The sequence below is a fragment of the Papio anubis genome, chromosome 19 (assembly GCF_008728515.1).
Source record: "Papio anubis isolate 15944 chromosome 19, Panubis1.0, whole genome shotgun sequence".
Taxonomy (NCBI): Eukaryota; Metazoa; Chordata; class Mammalia; order Primates; family Cercopithecidae; genus Papio; species Papio anubis.
The window spans coordinates 28783222-28803587 of NC_044994.1; the positions used below are offsets into that span (position 1 = coordinate 28783222).

A 20366-nucleotide genomic window follows, 5' to 3' on the forward strand; every position below is an offset into this window, starting at 1 on the left:
TGCATAGTTTCTGATGAAGAGCAATCAGTAGTGTACGTTCCAGGTATGATTTTCTATGTTAAAATTTGGGAAACTTACTTTGGTCCTTAAATGTTAGAAGAAAATAAAGCTGTTAGAACAGTGTTGCAGGTATAACTAACTGGATGCAGAGCAGTACATCAAAACCTAAAATTTGTTTTTTGAATATTTGGCATAACCCTATTAAGGTTTGAAATACTGGCTTATCTTTGGGATTGGCTGGCCCAATCAGCTTTTAACGAACTTGTAGAACATTTCATGTGGTAAGGGGTAAAAGATTCTTTTCTTATTTTTTCTTTTGCAAATGATAGCCAAATTTAATATTTCAAAGAAAAGTATGACCACTGCTTGATACAGGGTATATGTAAGAGACACTTTGAGTATAATGGTTGTAACTAGATGGTAGTAAAGCAACTATTGAAGGCACCCTCATTATATAGGGTGAAAAATATAGATTTCCCCTAAGTTAACGTATATTTAGCATATTGTAATTTCTTGGTTTTAATGTGACTTATGAACATTAACAGTACCCTTTGCAAATATTTCAGTTAAGCTGGACATGGTTGCTTGATCCTGTAGTTCCAGCTACTCCAAAGGCTGAGGTGGGAGGATTGCTTGAGCCTAGGAATTCGAGTCCAGCCTGGATACCCTGTCTCTTTAAAAAAATAAAAATAAAAACAAATTTCAATTCAATCTTTAGAGTATTTCTTTAAAACATATTCTTTTTATGATTCATATATTAAGAGCTTTAAAATTAAGTTTATAAAGTATAAAGAGAGTTTCTTCCATCAGGTCCCTTAAAGTAGAGGATTACAAGGAAGCAGGTGATGCGGGATGGTTTAAGATAATAAGATATAATTTTGAAATCTTGTTTAATGGAAATCCTTAGGCATTTCTACTGAAGGAAATGTCAGATCAAGACACAAGCTGACAAGTCCAAAAGCTGATGTTAAACTTAAGACTTCCAGGGCGACTGATGCTTCAATCTCTATGGAGTCCTTAAAAGGCACAGGAGATTCAGTAGATGAACAGGTTAGTATTTTTTTAGTCTTTTTTTTCCTTGTTCTTCAGTCTTTATGAGTGCTGACCAAAAAGGGTAGAAGAACCTTTGGAAGTATACTAGGTGATAAACAAACATTCTTAAAAGATACAAGGGATTCCAGGATCCTTTGGTGATGCCAGGTTCGAGCCTAAATTATCTAGATTACTCAAGGATTTTGCTCCAAAACATATGACTTGCTTTAAGCGTTAGCCATGATGATGTATTATCTTGATATGTCTCAAAAGAACTACCTTCTGATCTGTGTGGCATTAGTAAATCAAACTGACAAGAATTGCTTTTTTAATTAGGCATCTTTTTATTCTTGTGAATTTATTTGATGGATGAACCCTTTTACATAAGAAAGATACATTATTAAAGAAAATTAGCCCTTATTATTTCCCTCAGTTGGAAAACAGTATCATAAAGATTATTACTTTTGAATCTTAATGATATCTTTATCTTTCTTACTATTGCTGTGCCACATTATTGATTTGTCCCTTGTAAAGATGAGTGACAAATCAATGACTGGGCATATTAATAGTATCGGTACATTCCTTTGGCACATGTCCTATCTGACCAGTTTATTTTACTTTAATTTTTGTTATGTTTACTGTCTGCAACTAGAGTTATTCAGTACCACTTCACACTCACTAGGATGTCTACACAAAACTTGTATATGAATGTTCTGGAATCTATAACCTGTGGACCAGATCCTTCTCTTGCCTGTTTTATAAATAACTGTTTTTTTGGAATACAACTGTGCTCATTGTTTTACATAATTGTCTATGGCTGCTTTTGTGTTACATTGGCAGAGTTGCTACAGAGACTGCATGCCAACAAGCTAAAAACATTTGCTATCAGACCTTTTATAGAAAACCTTTTTTAGTCTGTGAATTATGTTCTCAAAGATATTTCCAGTGTGTCTTTTATTACTACAGGATTTTACTGTGATTGAATCAAAAGGCCTACTTTATGTTACTTGTACCAGTGTACTCACTTCACACTGGGGTGTGAATAGTTGAATTTGCAAGTTTTTATCAAAAAAAGTTAAAAATGTTTTTTCACATAATGATTGATTTGTTTTACATTGAACAATAGCCTTCTTTTAGATTAAGTTCATATTTTTGTCCTATTGGCTATAACTTTGGATTGAATTATTTCAGTGGCTTCTTTAGAGATTATAGTATACATCTTTAATTTATCATAGCCTATTATCAAGTGATACTTTCCCACATCACCTATAGTTTAAGGACCTTTCAACATTGTACTTTATTTCTCCGCTCCTGACTTTTTTGATATTGTTGTCATACATTTTACTTGTATGCAGAGACCCCAAAATATGTATTACTTTTGCTTTAAATAGTTAACTGGCCTTTTTTTTTCAAATTGAGATGTAATTTGCATATAAAATTCACCCTTTTAAGTGTACAATTTATTATTTTGATTTTGTGTGTGTTTATATTCACAGAGTTGTGGCTCCATCACCACAGTCTGTTTTCAAAACATTTTTATCGCTCTAGGAAGAACCACCATACCAATTAGCAGGCACTCCTCATTACCTAGTCATTTCAGCCCCTAGCAAACACTAATCTGCTTTCAGTCTCTATAGATTTGCTTGTTATTGATGTTGCATATAAAAGGAAATCACATAATATGTTGCCTTTTGTGACTGGCTTCTTTGATTTAGTGTAATGATTTCAAGGTTCATCTATGCTGTATCATTACTTGATTCCTTTTTATGTCTGAATATACATTTTGTTTATCAATTTATCAGTCAATGGACATGTTCAACTTTTTAGCTATTATGAATAATTCTGCCATGAACATGCATATACAAGTTTTTGTGTAGACATATATTTTCCGTTCTCTTGTGTATATACCTGTAAGTGAATTGCTGTGTCGTGTAATTTTATGTTTAACCTTTTGACAAAATTCCAAACTATTTTTTAAAGTGGTTACACCATGTTACATTTGACTAGCACTGTATGAGGATTCAGATTTCTTCACATTCTTGCCAACATTTATGTCTGTGTTTTTTGAGGATGACCATCTTAGTGGGTGTGAAGTGGTATTTCAGTGTGATTTTGATTTGCATTTCCCCAGTGACTAAATGATGATTATGTTTTTATGTGCTTCTTGGCCATATGTATATCTTCTTCAGACAAATATCTAGTCATATCCTTTTTTAACTGGGTTACTTGTCTTTGCTCTGTTAAATTATGAGTTCTTTCTAAATTCCATCTACAAGTCCCTTATCAGATACATTATGTGCTAATATTTTTTCTCATTCTATGCATTGCCTTTTCACTTTTTTATTGGTGTTCTTTGAAGCACAGAAGTTTAAGATTTTGATGAAGTTCAGTTTATCTAGTGTTTTGTCTCCTTTGTTTCGGTGTCATATCTGAGAAATTGTTGCCTAATCCAAGGTCACAAATATTTGTGCCTACATTTTTTTCTAAGAGTTTTAAAGGTTTAACTCCTGTATTAAGTTCTCATTCCATTTTGAGTTAATTTTTATATATGGTGTGAGGTGGTAGCTTAACTTTATTCCTTTGCATGTAGCTATCCAGTTGTCCCAGCATTTGTTAAAAAAAACTGTCCTTTCCCCTTTGCATTTCTCAGCACCCTTGTCAAATATCTGTTGACCATAAGTGCAAGGGTTTATTTCTGGACTCTCCGTATTCTGTTCCATTGATTTATATTTTTATTTTTGGAATTAGGAAGTATAAGTCCTCCAACTTCTTCTTTTTCAAGATCGTTTTGGCTATTTTGGGTCCCTCTCTTTCCATAGGCATTACAGAGTCAGCAAATGTTTTATACTTTTTGATGTTATTAGAAACACAATTGTTTCTGAATTTCACTGTTGGATTGTTTATTGCTAGTATATATAAATTCTGTTGATTTGTGAATTGATCTTGTATCCTGCAACTTTATCAAACTATTTCTAATCCAATAGTTCTTTTGTGAATTCCTTACCATTTTCTCTAGGTAAGATGAAGTTGTCTGTGAATAGAGATAGTTTACATATTCTTATTGGATGCCTTTATTCCATTTTGGAAGCATTTTATTTTCATTGCCTTTTAAAGAAATTTTACAAATGCACCAGAAGTCTTTTAAATCTACTCATGTAGTTACAATTAGAAATCTCGTGATTTCATTCTTTTGCATGTATCCAGATTTCCTAAAAGACTTCCTTTAACATTGGTTCAGGTATACTAGGAAAGAATTTTTTTAGCTCATGTATGCCTAAAAAGTCTTTATTTCTCTTTTCTTTTCAAAAGATATTTTTACTGGTTATAAAATTCTGAGTTGATAGTTTTATTCATTTAGTGCTTTAAAGATGTTGTTGCACTGTTGCCTGGCTTGTACTGTTTTTGAGAAGTTGGCTGTCATTTTTATTCCTATTAATTTTTGTGTGTGTATGTGTTTAAATTTGGCTGCTTTTAAGATTTTCTTCTTATCACTGGTTTTGAGCAATTTGGTTATAGTATACACTGGAGTAATTTTTTTTTTTTTTTTTTTTTTGAGACAGAGTGTTGCTCTGTTGCCCAGGCTAGAGTGCAGTGGCACGATCTTGGTTCACGGCAACCTCTGCTTCCCAGGTTCAAGCGATTCTCCTACCTCAGCCTCCTGAGTAGCTGGGATTATAGGCGCGCACTACCACACCCGGCGAATTTTTGTATTTTTAGTAGAGATGGGATTTCACCATGTTGGTCAGGCTGGTCTTGAACTCCTGACCTCGTTATCCGCCCGCCTCGGCCTCCCAAAGTGCTGGGATTACAGGCATGAGCCATCATGCCCAACCTAACTTGGAGTAATTTTTTAAGTATCTGTTTTGTTTGAGGTTTGTTGAGCTTTTTGGAACTATGGGTTTATAGTTTTCATCAAATTGGGAAGTGTTTCAGCCATTGTTTCTCCAGATATTTTTGTGCTTCCCTCTCTTTCTAGTGACCTTAGTTACAAAATACTAGGCCTTTTGAGGTTACCATCTCAGCTCTCTGATCCTCTGTTCATTTTTTTTTCATTAAATTTTTTTTTTATCCTTGGATAGTTTGTATTGCTGTTGCTGTGTCTTCAAATTCATTAACCTTCTGCAATGTCTAACCTGCTGCTAATCTCATCCAGTGTAGTTTTCATATGAAACAATGTAGTTTTATCTCTAGAAGTTCAGTTTTAGTCTCTTATTTTTATTTACATCTTCCATGTCGCACTTGACATGCTTTCTTCTAGGTTCTTAAACATATGGAACACAGTTATAATAATTGTTTCAATATTCTTGACTATGAGTTCTATCATCCAAGTCATTTGTGGGTAGGTTTCAATTGAGCAAGTTTTCTCCTAATTATAGGCTGTATTTTTCTGCTTCTTTGCCTGCTTGCTTAGTTTTAATTAGATGTCACAAGACAGTGTGCATTTTGCCTTTTTCAGTTCTGAGACAGTGATAAGTTATTTGGAAGTAATTTGATTCTTTCCAAGCTTGGTTTTGAGCTTTTAAAGGTGGTGCCAGAGCAGCTTTTAGTATAGGGGTAATTTTGCCCATTGTAGGGCATACCCTTTTGAATACTCTTCCTGATGCCCCTTAAATTACAAGGTTTTCCACTTTGGTTGGTGGGAACAGACTGTTCTCCTATGCTGTATTAGCTACAGACATTGTTTCCACTGTTCATTTTCGACTTTTTCCCTGGGATGAGTAGTTTTCTCACATACATGTGCTGGCCAGTGCTCAGTAGCTGACGCGAAGGGATTATGCAGATCCCTGGAGCTCTCCTATACAGCTCTATCCTTGCCATTACTTTGCCCAGCAAACGCTAGAAACCTTGGCTTTCCTGGACTCCCAGCTGTATCTTTTCAACTCAGGGAGATTGATGGGCTTTGTCTGGGTTTACCTACCTTAGCCCTAAAACTCTCCACAGCAGTTAGCTGGGACAGTTGTAGGGCTCACCTTGTTTGGCTCTGCAGTTCCAGTGATCATAATTCTGTGTTGCCTGCTATCCACTGAAAACTATTGTTTCCTGTCTTTTGTCAGGTTTTTGTTTTGTTTTCTGAAACTAGGGTAAATCTGGTTCCTGTTACTCCATCTGGGCTAGAAGAGGATGTCCTACATAGGGAGTATGTGTGTCTGCGTATGCTTTTTCTTAAGACTAGAAATGGTGATGTGCTTTTTTTTTCCCTTTTTTTCACTGAAGAGCATGTCTTGAGATTTTTTTTTTTTTTTTTTTTTTGACAGAGTCTCGCTCTGTAGCCTAGGTGCAGTGGTGCGATCTCGGCTCACTGCAATCTCTGCCTCCCGGGTTCTGATTCAAGCAATTCTCATGCCTCAGCTTCCCAACTAGCCAGGATTACAGGAATGCACCACCATGCCTAGCTGATTTTTGTATAAATAGAGACAGGGTTTCACCATGTTGACCAGGCTGGTCTTGAACTCCTGACCTCGTGATCCACCCACCTCGGCCTCCCAAAGTGCTGGGATTACAGGCGTGAGCCACCACGCCTGGCCATCTTGTGATTTTTTTCTGCATTGTAGTCTTTGTTGGTATTGATGTTCAGTATCCTTAATTCATTAGGATTTCACAGTGGTAATTAGGTCAGTTCAAGTCTTCTGGGAAGCAGACCGCAAGATGGAATTAGAAATGGAAGAGATTTAATGAAGGAAAAGCCTATAAAGCATAAAGAGTAGAATGAGCAGGAATAGAAAAAGGGAGTTTTCAGATTTCACTACAGTCTAGCACCTGTGACAGGAGAGGAAAAGAAGGAAGATTGACTAGGAAGAACCTCAGACTTCAGATTGCCGTGCAGTCTGAGATAGTGTCCATTTTGCTAGTGAGGAACCCCAGAGCAAGTACTGACTTTTGAGGATGCCATATGGATCAGAAGTAGCTCAGTTCTAGTGTCTCTACTGTTCCCAGTCATTGGCATTGGCATGAACACTGCAGTGGATCCCGAAGGTTTGGCAACTGGAGGCTGTTAGCTGATTATACTCTGCAGCAAGTTCCTCTCTTTTGTGGCCATATTGCTTTATTTTTCACAGTTAAACCTACTATTCATCAGGAAGTAATATGCACGTGTAGTGTAAAGTAAGGGTCACAGTCATTGCAATTTAGAGGAGAAAAAAGTCTTCTTCCCAATAGTTGGTCTTGGGCCCATAGACTGCCAGTATTGGGTCAATAGACTGTCAGTATTGGCCCAACACCATCTATTGGGAAGAGGATTCTTTTTCTCCTCTGAATTGCAATGATGCCATTGTTCTAAGTCAAGTGACTGTAGATATGTGGCCTTTCCTTATCATGTTTTCCTCTTTGGTAATTCCTATCCTGAACTTTATGTTTATAATTCTTTTGTTTTTCTATATCAGGGGTTGGCAGACTTTTTCTGTAAATTGGACAGATAGTAAATACTTTAGCTCTTGCAGGCCATAATATTTGTCTCAACAACTCAACTCTGCCACAGTAGCATTAAAAGAGCCATGAGCAATATGCAAATGAATGAGCATGGCCATGTTTTAATAAACCTTTGTTTACAAAAACAGGCAGTGGGCCAGATTGGGCTTGCAGCCATGGTTTACCAAGCCCTGTCCTATAGTGTAAATATTTTTTTTTGAAACAGTGTTTAATTTCATATATATTTGGAACTTTATATAAATGAGCTCATATCCATTTGTATTGTGTGATTTGCTTTTTTATTTCATATTGTGTTTTTGAGATTTCTTGTTTTTTTTTCTTTTTCCCCCTCTATGGCTCTTCCAATGTTATGTGAGATTTCTTTATGTTGTATGTAGTTATATTTCATTTCTTTTCACTGATGTCTCAGGGTTTAGTCAATTATTTTAACTTAGAATATTTAAAAGAAAAAATTATTGAATAGTGCTAGAGAACCAAAAAGGCAAAAAGGGAACATTAAGGTATCATGAAAGTAGTAACTGTAAGAAGCAACCACAATCTCTAGAACTGGATGAGAGGGCAGAATAAGTTGGAATTATTGAAACTTAAAAACTTAGAGGAGGGGCCCCTTAAAGCTGCAGCTTGGACCTCTGGTGATGGGACACTAACCTGGCTGGTACTGACATTCCTGAGGAGGCCTGATAAAGGCTGGTTCTGTAAGGGCTGGAAAAAATTGCGAACTGGAATCAGCAGTACTTGCCAGGGTAGGGAACTCAGGGGTGACACTGTCAGTAACAGGAAGGAAATATCCTTCCTTCTTTCTTCCTGGTCTTCATCTAGTTCTTTGTGTTGGCAGGGTTCAAGAAAGCACCGGGTGGCAAAGGAGAAATGGTGTTTCCAGAGTCTTAGCCTTAGCATCTCAAAGCAGAGGATGGAAGGGTAGTTTTGAGGGGGAAAGTTAGTAGCATAATTACTAGTACCTCTAGAATTTCATTGTATCAATATGCCAGCCACGGTTTTACTATTCTCTAGTTAATAGACATTTGTGTTTTCAGATTTTTGCTGTTGTAAACACAATGCCGCTAATTTTTTTTTGCCCAGGTACAAAGATTTCTCTTTTGTTCTTTTACTCAGCGCATCACTAATGAAATGCCTTTTCATGGGTTATCGGCAACTTCTTCCATTGCCAAATCCATTGCCTTCTTCCCCCAGTCTGTCTTTTTTGATCATTAGCACTGTTGAACCCACACTGTTCTTGAAACTTTTTCTTTCTTGTTTTCTCCTACAGTGTTATATGCTTCTGATTCTCCACTTGTCCTTTCAAATGCTGCTTTAAATTGAATTAAAATCCAATTACTTAAATTGAAATTAAAATAAATGCCAATTTTCTTGGACTTGTAGATGATTTTTAAAATACTAATATTGTTTTCTTAATTTTAAATACATAGTTATTAATGAAAAATTTAAAACATAGAAAAGTATAAAGAATAATAAAAAAATCTCAACATTGTCCATAATACCATACAACTGACTTTTAAATCTTTATGATTTTCTCTAGCTTGAAAGCTAGACCTACCTTTCCAGCTTCCTGCCTAGACATTTCCACATGAATGGCTTGCTGGCATCTTACATTGAGCATTTCTAAAACTGAACTTATTTTATTATTATCTTCTTTTCTCCATTTTTTTTCCTACTCTCTTTCCCACCTTCGGCTATTACTATTTCCAGAATTCACTTTAGGGGTTTTCAGTTATTCTCGGCTACCTGAGGTAATTGGACTAACTTAACTTTGGTGGTTGTGCAAATGCCAAGGATTGTGATTGTAGCTCCTTCCTTTTACATGTTACCTACGATTCCTTTGTGATTCCCTGAGTTTATGTCTCTTTAAGGACTCCTCTTAATGATGCTGAGGTACCGGGGAAAACTTTTTGTAGCACAAAAGATTAGAATAATATGGTGTTTTAATTAAAGAGCATAGACTCTGGAACCCGTGTTTGAGTCTTGATTCTGCTGTTTAATTGCTATAATCCTGGATATGTACCCTTAAAGTAGAATAGGAATAGTAACTATTAATACTCAATAGCATTGTTATGCAAATAAAATGGAATAGTAAGTACAAAGTACTTAACGATATTCCTGGCATGCAGTGAGCACTAGATGTAATTGTTAGCTATTGCTATTATTACTCTTTGGTTTAGTACTCTTTGGGGTGAACATTAGGATATTTTGAATGCTTAGTAACTGGTGCCTCTGCTGCTAATGTTAGTATACCCTTAAGCAGCGTGGGGACTATGGCGTAATAACAGTTCTCAGTATCTTCTGTTGAGTGTTTGTTTCTATGACATTCACAAAGGGAAAGTTGTTTCCCTAATGTATCCTAGTATTTAAGTGGGGGACATCTGCGTTTAGTTTCTTTCTGTTTGCTTCTCTGTGTAAATCTCATGAAGTGTCCTAGTGGACAGTCAGTTCCTTAGCCTGTTTTTGGTTCACAGTAGGTTTAAATTGAAACAGGTAGTGTTCAACCAGATAAAAGATATCTAAGAAATTTCACCTTGAACCTAGGTTTCTTGAAAAGACTTTAAAAATTGGCTTTAGAAAAAGTGTAACTAAATTTTTTTTTTTTTTTTTTTAAGAATTCCTGCAGGGGAGAAATAAAGAGTGCATCACTGAAGGATTTATGTCTTGAAGACAAAAGACGCATTGCAAACTTAATTAAAGAATTGGCCAGGTGAGATAAAACCTTACATGAAATGATTTATTATACAAAAGACAATTCTTATTGAAAACAGAAAATTACAAATATATTTTGATGACTTAATATCTTTGATCTTATAGTAGCAAAGAGTTTTAGAAAAAAGACATTCTGTGATGCCAGAATCCCCCCAAAAAGGTTAAAAAACAAGCATCAAAAGCAAACTACTTTCCAATTTACATTTTCTTATTTACTTAACTTTCCAAATTTTTTGATGCAAAGATTTGTAGCAGTTATCTATTAAGGGAAGTTTTGGAAACTACTGTTGAAGTAGGTTGATACTGTTGTAACCAGAGGCATAGCAGTTACCTTTGATTTTTCGTCAGCATCTGAAGAAAAAATATTTCACTCACAAGACTATCTATTGTTGCCTTGCTAACTCCTAATGCTTTTCAATTAATGGATTTTGAATTTTGATAATGATATTTCTCAGCTCTTTGGGAGTACTATTCCAGTTTATTAATGATGTGTATGAGGCACATCTACTTTGTACGTGTAATTTCTTTGTCAGATATACATCCCCAGTTTTGGGGGTCTTAAAAAGTACTTAATAAATGAAGGTATCTGTAGAGAAATGGATGAATATAAATTGTAAAAGTTAAATTTATGGAGAGACCATACCTAAAAGTTGATAAAATAGTACTACTTTTTGTCAGTGAATTGCAAATAAAGATAACAATATTAGGTATATTTTGAACGTATTTCGTGTTGAAGCCTTGACGTAAAGTTTGTAGAGGCTTTTAAAAAGACTGAAGTTAAAAAATTACCTTACTCTAAATCATAGAATCATGGGTATCAAAGATGACTATAAAAAAATGATGTTTTGGAAGCCAGAATATAGGGTGTGAGAATTCAAAGTACATGCCTTAGTCTGAATTTGATATGCTACCTGAGATAAGTAGTGATCTCTTTCATTAGAATTCTTTGGCTGGCCTACTTTCTAAAGTAGAGTTTTCATTAACTTCAGTGTTCTTTTATTGGGAAAACATTTCATTGTTATCCTTAGTATTTGAAGATGATGTTCTTGTGAGGCTATTTAATACATAATAAGTCCTTTGATGAGGAGTTATTAAATATATTTTGATGGTATTGAAAAGTTATTGCTATTTGTTTGACTCTGTTTGTTAATGGTCCTAAGTTGCCATTATTGTCCTCCTGACCCATTTTGTTTGAGCTGCCAAGCTTGGAGAATACCTGCAATATTAGAGCATGTCATTTTGGTATTTAATAACCCTCTACTTCCTATAAAATATGCTAGGTTTTCTTTTTTTGTAATTTCTTTGTAGAAGGTCAGTGTGTTAATACAAGGTCAGTGTTAGTAAAAATCTGCTTATACTGCTAAAGAATCCCATTATTACTATATTTACTGTTAACATACAAGTATATGGGAATAATGTGTTCTTGATTTCTTAAAATTTGCTGAGTTTCCTCTATTGGATATTTCAGTCTACTTTGTCTACTTTTGTCTACTCATACTTTGAAATTGTTTTCTTTGCTTTTTTGTTTTTTTATTTGTAAGACTGTTCGATTGACGTGGGAATGTAGAGAACAGAATCTCATATAAAGCAGTGGCAACAAAACATTTCCAGTTTTTATATTCTTTTCCCTCTGAATTTTCAATCTGGTTTGAAATAGTTAAATATACTTATGTCTCTTTTATCTTAAAAATGCTCCTTTCCCTATATATTTCCCCCTAGTCACTGCCGCCTTTGCATTACAAGACATAACATTTTTTCTAGAAAGAATAGTCTATATTATTTTCTACTCTGTTGCATTTTATTTTTTTTATCAAGCATACTTGCTTGCTTATCAATCTGTTTATTTATAAATATGTCAAAGTGCAATTTGCATGCAATAACATGAACCAATTTTAAGTGTAGATTTCAATGAGTTTTGACAAATGTAAGATATACAAGATTTCCTTTTCATGATATACAACATTTATGTTACTCCAAATAGTTTCCTCTAGACCTTTTACAGTCTGTTTTCCCTTTCTCCCCCATCCCAGTTAGTTTTCCCTTTCTCCCCCATCCCAGGCAACCATTAATATAGTTTCCATTATTATAGTTTAGTTTTACATGTTCTGGTACACCACATAAATGGCCACACAGTATATACTCTTTTACTGTCTTTTTTCCCTCTACCTAATGGTTTGGATGGGGGGTGGTAAAATACACCTAGCGTAAAATTTACCATCATAACCGTTTTTAAGTGTACAGTTCAGTGGCATTAAGTACATTCACAGTGCTGTGCAACCATCTCTGCCATCCATTTCCAGAACTTTGTCATCACAAACTGAAACTGTACCCATTCAATAATACCTCCTCCTTCTCCTTTCCCTCTTGCCCCTGGTAATAACTTCTCTGTGTGTCTCTATAAATTTGACTAATCTAGATAACTCATATAAGTGAAATCATACAATATTTGACCTCTGTATCTGGCTTATTTTACAGCATAATGTTTTTAGTTGTTTTCAAGTTGTGTATGAGTATTCATTTTTTATTGTTGAATAGTATTTCATCACATGCCCATACTTTAATTTGTTTATCTCTTCATCTATTAATGGGCATTTGGGTTCTTCAGATTGTTGCCTTTTATGAATGAAGCTTCCATAAATATTCATGTACAAGTTTTTGCATGAACATAATTATTTTTCTTCAGTAAATACTCAATTATATGTTAAGTGTGTCTATAACTTTATAAGAAACTTCCAAACCGCTCCCCAACGTGATTGTGCCAATTCACATTTCCACTAGCAACTTATGTGAGTTCCATTATTCTGTGTACTTATCAACTCTTGGTATTGTCATTTTAAATTTTAGCCCTTCTAATGAGTATAGTGGTTTCTCCTTGTAGAATTAATTACTGTTTTCCTGGTAACTAATGTGATTATTGGTGTGATAATCACATTATAATAATGTGACTAATGTGTCATTCTTCCTTTGTGAAGTGTCTGTCAAATCTTTTTCCCCTTTTTTTCACCCATCATGTTCTCTTTTTAATATTGAGGTATTAGAGTTCTTTATATGTTATATACATGAGTTGTCAAATATGCATTTTATTCTCAGTCTTCAGCTTCCTGTATAATTATCTTAATGTTTTCTTTTGATAAAATTTTGGATCTTGGTTTATAAATTTTTTCCTTTTGTGTTCCTCCATGTTTTTAGTGCTCTGTATATGAGATCCTGCCCATCACAAATTGCAAAGTTTTTTTTTTTCTATGTTAGAAAAGACTTCCTACAGAATTACCTTAGCCTCCTTGTCAAACTCAATTGAACATATATGCATGGTTTATTTCTGGACTCTCTGTTTCATTCACTGATGTATATGTCTATCTTTATGCCAACACTGCATTGACTTGATTAATTTTGTATTGTCTTAAAATCAAGTAAATCCTTTAGCTTTGTTCTTATTTTTGAAAATTGTTTTGACTCTTTGAGGTCCTTTGCATTTCATTGTAAATTTTAGAATCAGCTTGTCAATTTCTAACAGAAATTTTTTTCCTGGAGTTTTGGATGAAGTGTTTTGGACATACAGATCAATTTGAAGAAAACTAACATTATTGAGTCTTCCAATTCACACAAAGTTATTTATTTAAATTTTCTGTAACTTTTCTAGGCAGTGATATGTAATTTTCAGGTTACAGGTTTTGTTATATGTATCCTAAAGTTTTTTTTTTATGGCTTTTATACTATTGTAAATGATGTTATTTAAAATTTTATTATACATTCAATTTTCAATTTTTTGATTGCTCATTTGAAAAAATAGATTTTTTAACATATATTGACTTGGTATCCTTCAACCTTTTAAAATTTGCTTATTATAGTCACTTTTTGGTAGAATCCTTTGGATTTTGCGCATAAAAGATGTCATCTACAAATAAAAACAGTTTTGCTTTTTTCCTTTCAAATCCATAGATGCTTTTTTTTTTCTTTTCGCCCTTTTGCATTGGGTAGTACTTCCAGTACAATGTTGAATGAAAGTGGTGAGTGGACATCTTTGCCTTTTCTTGTTCTTGATCTTAAATCTTTCACTATTAGGTACAATGTAAGCTGTAGATTTTTAAATAGATGTTCTTTATCAAATTGAGAAAATTTATTTTTGTTTCTAGTTTATTGAGAGTTTTTATCTTTAGTCATAAATTGGAGTAGAATTTTGTCAATTTTTTTTATCTTTTATTGCTGAACATGTGATTTTTTTTATTCCTTTTTTCCATTAATGAGGTAAACTACATTGATTTTTGAATGTTTAATTTACCTTGTGTTCCTGGCTTAAGCCTCATTTGGTCATGTTTTGTTTGTTTTTATTTTTACTCTGTTGAATTGATTACCTGTTATTTTGTTAAATATATTTGTATCATCAGAAATATTTGTAGTTTTCATGAAATGTCTTACTATATTTTAATTAATTTTTAAAATTACAGTGAGATATACATAAAATTTACTATTCTAACCAGTGTTTTAGTGTACAGTTCAGTAGTGGTAAGTACATTCACATTGTTGTGCAACCAGTCTTCAGAACTTCTTCATCTGCTGTAAAACTCCGTGTCCATTAAAAAACTTCTCATTACTCCTCTCACCAGCCGCTAGTAACCACTGTTCTACTTTGTATAGCCATGAATTTTACCACATCATTTAAGTGAAAATAGTATGTATGTATTTTTAATGTGGTAAAATACACATGACATAAATTGATCATTAGTGACATTTAGTATACTCACAGTTTTATACAACCATCACCATTTTCTAGTTCTAGAACATTTTCCATAATCCCAAAGGAAACTCTGTTCACCAGTTACTCCCCATTTTCCTGTTCCCCTGTGACTCTGGCAGCTTCTAATCTGTTTTCTGTCTCTAAGGATTTGCTGACTCTGGTTATTCTCTCTAACTGGAATTATAGAATATGGGGCCTAATATGTCCAGCTTCTTTCTATTAACATAATTTCAAGGTTGACTGAGTAACAGTTCATTGTGTGGATATGCCACATTTTGTTTATCCATTTATACTTTGATGGTCATTTGGGTTGTTTCCACCTTTTGGCTATTTAAACTACATGAATATTTGAATAAAAGTTTTGTTTGAGAATGTGTTTCTGTTGTTTTGTATATACCCAGGAGCGGAATTGTTGAGTCTTATGGTAATTCCATGTTGAACTTTTCGAGGAAATGCCAAAGTATTTTTACAACAGCCAAACCATCTTACATTCCTATCAATGTGTGAGGATTCTAGTTTCTCCACATTCTTGCCACCATTTTTTGGATTATGGCCATCCTAGTAGATATGCAGTGGTATTGTGTGGTTTTGATTTACATTTTCGAGGTGGCTAATGATGCTAAAAAATCTTTTCATGTGCTTTTTGGCCATTTGTATATATCCTTTTTGAATAAGTGTCTATTCAAATCTTTTGCCCACTTAAAAAAAATTGGGGTGTTTTTCTTTTTTTTTATTGTAACTGGTTTTTTAGATATTCTGGATGATAGATCATTATCAGATGTATGATTTACAGATATTTCTCCCATTCTGTGGGTTGTCTTTTCATTTTCTCAGTGGTGTTCTTTGAAGTACAAAAGAAAAGTTAGAGAAATCTAAATTCTCTAACTTTTATTTTGTTGATAATTGCTTTTGGTATCATGTATAAGAAACTACTGCTAAATCAAAGGTCATGAAGATTTACCTTCATGTTTTGTTCTAAGAATTTCATGGTTTTAGATCCCATATGTAGAACTTCGGTCCATTTTGAGTTCATTTTTGTATATGGTGAGACATAGTGTTCCAACTTTATTCTATTACATGTAGAAATTCATTTGTTTCATCACCATTTATTTTATTTTTATTTTTATTTTTTTTGAGACGGAGTCTCGCTCTGTCACCCAGGCTGGAGTGCAGTGGCCGGATCTCAGCTCACTGCAAGCTCTGCCTCCCGGGTTTACGCCATTCTCCTGCCTCAGCCTCCCGAGTAGCTGGGACTACAGGCGCCCACCACCTCGCCCGGCTAGTTTTTTGTATTTTTTAGTAGAGACAGGGTTTCACCGTGTTAGCCAGGATGGTCTCGATCTCCTGACCTTGTGATCCGCCCGTCTCGGCCTCCCAAAGTCATCACCATTTATTTAAGAGACTATTCTTTTCCCATTTAATGGTCTTGACATTCTTGTCAAAAATTAACTAACTAGAGGTGTACAAGTTTATTTCTGGACTCTCAGATCTATTACGTTGATCTGCATATCTGTCCTTATGCCATTAGTGGACTGCTTTAATTAGTATAGCTTTGTAGTAAGCACTGAAATCAAGAAGTACAAGACCTCCAACTTTGTCCTTTTCAAGATTGTTTTGGCTATTCGGAATCCCTTACGTTGTCATATGAATTTTAAAATCAGCTTTTCCATTTCTGCCAAAAAGGCAGTTGGCATTTTGATAGGATTGTGTTAAACCTGTCAATGTCACCTTAACAATATTCAGTCTTCCTGTCTGTGAACATGGAATGTCTTCGATATTTAGGTCTTGTGTAATTTCTTTTAGCAGTGTTTATAGTTTTCAGTGTATAAGTTTTTTATCTTTTTGGTTAAATTTATTTGTAAGTATTTTATTCATTTTGATGCTTTTGTAAATGAGATGGTTTTCTTAATATCCTTTCAGATTGTTCATTGCTGATGTAGAGGAACACAAATGGCTATTGTGTGTTGATCTTATACTCTGAAACTTTACTGAATTTGTTTATTAGTAGTAATAGTCTTACTTATTTATTTATTGAGGATTCTGTAGGCTTTTCTAAATACAGTAGTCTCCCCTTATCGGGGAATATGTTCCAAGACCTTCAGTGGATGCCTGAAACTGCTGATAGTGCCAAGTCCTATATATATTTTTCCTATACTTACATACCTATAATAAAGTTTAATTTATGAGTTAGGCACAATAGGGGATTAACAACAATAACTAATAATTAAATAGATCAATAAGAACAATATGCCAGCATCACTATTCTTGTGCTGTGGAGCCATTATTTACTAAAATAAGAGTTACTTAACCACAAGCACCGTCCTACCTCAATCTGATAACCGAGAGGGATACTACATGACTAACGCCTATACACTGTGGATGTGCTGGCCAAAGGATGAATCATGTCCCAGGCAGGACTGAGTTGGGCTGCACCAGCATTCATTATTTCTCTTTCTTACCTTAGTGCTCTGCCTAGAATTTCTAGTACATGGATGAGTGGAGTGGCAGAAGCAGGCGTCTTTTTCCTGATCTAAGTGGGAAAGCTCTCAGTTTTTCATCAGTGGAATAACATGTTAACTGTGGGTTTTTCATAAGTGCCCTTTACCATGTTAAGAAGCTTTCATGCTTTTCTTAGTTTGAGTGTTTTTTGTCATGAAAGGGTTTTAGATTTTGTCAAAAGCTTTTCTGCATCAATTGATGTGGTCATGTTTTTGTTTTTTGTTTTTTTTTTCCTGCTGATATGCTGTATTACATTGATTAATTTTCTTGTGTTGAATCATCCTTGTATTCCTGAGATAAACACCAATTGGTTATGTTATAAAATCATTTAATACGCTTTTGGATTTGGTTTCCTGGCATTTTGTTGGGGATTTTTGAATCTGTGTTCATAAAGGATATTGTCTGTAGTTTTCTTTTCTCATAACGTCTTTATCTGGCTTTGGCATCAGGTAATGCTGGCCTCATAACATGAATTAGAAAGTATTTCCTCACCTTATGTTTTTTTGGAAGAGATTGAGATGGATTGCTGTTAATTCTTTAAGTGTTTCGTAGAATTAATCAGTGAAGCTATCTGGTCCCTGGATTGTCTTTTTTGGGAAGGTTTTGATTACTGAGTCAATCATTTTACTTGGTATAGGTCCATTCAGATGTTCTGTTTGTTCTTGACTCAGTTTTGGTTATTTATTTTTTTTTTAGAAATTTGTCCATGTTATCTAGGTTATCTAATTTGTTGACATACACTTGTTCATAGTATTCTCTTACAATACTTTTTAATTTCTGTAAAGTTGGTAATAATGTCTTCCACTTTTATTTCTAATTTTATTTGCATTATCTCTTATTTTCTTCATAAGCCTAGCTAAAAATTTGTCTGTTTTGTTGATATTTTCAAAGAACCAAGTTTTGTTTTTATATATTGTATTTTTTTTAGTTCTCTGTCTTTATTCTAATCTTTATTTTCTTCCTTTTGCTAGCTTTTTATTTAGTTTGCTTTTGGTTTCTAGTTCCTTAAGGGGTAAAGTTAAGTTACTGATTTGAGATCTCTTTTTTAATTTAAGGTAGGAATTTATAGCCATAAATTTTCCTCTGAGCACTGCTTTTGCTTCATCCCATAGTTTTGATGTGTTGTGTTTTTGTTTTCATTCATTTCAAGATACTTTCTAATTTTCCTTATGATTTCTTCTTTGACCTATTGATTGTTTAAAAGTGTGTTAATTTTCACATATTTGTGCATTTTTTTGTTTTTTCTTTTGTTATTGATTTAGAATTTTATTCTATTGTGGTGGAAAAGGTACTTTGTATGTTTTCAGTTTTTTAAAACATATTGAGACTTGTTTTATGACCTAACATATGGTTTATCCTGGAGAATGTTCCATGTGCACTTGGGAATAGTATGTATTTAGCTGTTACTTGGTCGAGCGTTCTGTATATGTCTTTTAGGTCTAGTTGGTTATAGTGTTGTTCAAGTCCTTGTTATAGGCCGAAAGAATGAGGGTTGTGATCAACTCAGTATGCCACTGGAGGCTATATGAGTAAACAGCAAACTGCTTCTCATAAATGCAGAATGATTATTTTAAACAATCAATAGGTCAAAGAAGAAATCACAAGGAAAATTAGAAAGTATCTTGAAATGCAGAATATTGGCAAACTGACAAACTGTGTCTGCCGCCCAGAAGGAATGCTGAGGGCAGTCATGACCGAGGCACAAGTGTTTCTTGTGATTAGGCAAATCTGAAGCCTGTTAGCAATAACATGAACCTGTGATCAATCAAGCAGCTGACCAATCGTTACCTCCTCTTCCCTGCTCTTGCTACCCAATAAATAGGAAGGGCTGTGGAAGCTCAGGGGCTGCCTTTGCTCACTAGAAGCAGGGAGCTCTTTTTTTCCCCTGGACCCTTCTTTAAAACAGTTTCTTTTGTTTTTTTGTTATCATTTCTATGTTCATCTCTTTGTTTAGTCTAGTAATGACAGTCTCAAGCAGTAACCGTAGTAACTGCTATAATGATGGTCTCAAACAGTAACAGTAGTAACTGCTGTAATGATGGTTTCAAACAGTAACAGTAGTAGCAGCTGTAATGAAGGTCCGGAATAGTAACTGGCAGTCTGCCACACTTTGTTATTCTTCTTCTGTCTAGATGTTCTATATGTTATTGAAAGTGTGTTATTGAATTCTCTATTATTCTAGAACTGTTTATTTTATCTTCAGCTATGTTAGTATTTTCTTCATATATTTTGAGATGCTGTTTGGTGTATATTTTTATAATTTTTGTATCTTCTTGAGGAATTGACTATCTCTGCCTATTGTAGCATTCTTTGTTTTAAAGGCTATTTGTTTGATATTAATACAGCAAAATAAACTGTCTTTTGGTTAATATTTGCATGTTCGTTGTATGGAATAAATTTTTTCATCTTTTGACTTTCAACCTTTATGTCTTTCAATTTAAAGTGGTTGTCTTCTGGGGAATACAAACCTGTAGTTAGATTATGATTTTTAAAGATCCTGTAGTTAGATTATGATTTTTAAAGATTTATTTCCACCTTTTATTTGTTGAGTATAGAACATTTACATTTAAAGTAATTACTTAGAAGGAATTACTATTTTGCATATGTGTATGAAAAGACATTTCTTTATTTGTTCCTCAGTTATCCCAATAGTGCTGTCATTTGTTTGATTTTTTTCTAATATGTCATTTTGATTCCCTCTTCATTTCTTTTTCTATATATTTTTTAAGTTATTTTATTAGTGATAACCTGGGGATTATAGTTAACACAGTAAATTTGTGACACTCTAATTTGAATTTTTACCAATTTAGCTTCAATGGCACATTAAAAACTCTGCCTTTACACAGCTACATCTTCTATCCCATGTTGTTATTGTCATTAGTTACATTTTTATACACTGTGTGCTTTTTTTTTTTTTTTTTTTTTGGAGACAAAGCCTTGCTCTGTCACCCAGGCTGGAGGGCAG

At 34.0% G+C, this 20366-nt stretch overlaps 1 protein-coding gene across 11 annotated transcripts in view; it reads left to right on the top strand.

The window, feature by feature from the left end:
• Positions 1 to 20366, top strand: part of KIAA1328 (KIAA1328 ortholog) — a 384673-nt gene that overhangs the window by 6267 nt on the left and 358040 nt on the right. For 5 of the 11 annotated variants that reach the window (XM_031658942.1, XM_031658943.1, XM_031658944.1 and 2 more), the window contains 3 exons: positions 8 to 43; positions 908 to 1050; positions 10071 to 10165. In XM_031658942.1, the coding sequence (XP_031514802.1) occupies positions 8 to 43; positions 908 to 1050; positions 10071 to 10165 (274 nt within the window). The remainder of the gene's footprint in view (positions 1 to 7; positions 44 to 907; positions 1051 to 10070; positions 10166 to 20366) is intronic. The other 6 variants (XM_031658950.1, XM_031658949.1, XM_031658948.1 and 3 more) reach the window with 2 other exon arrangements.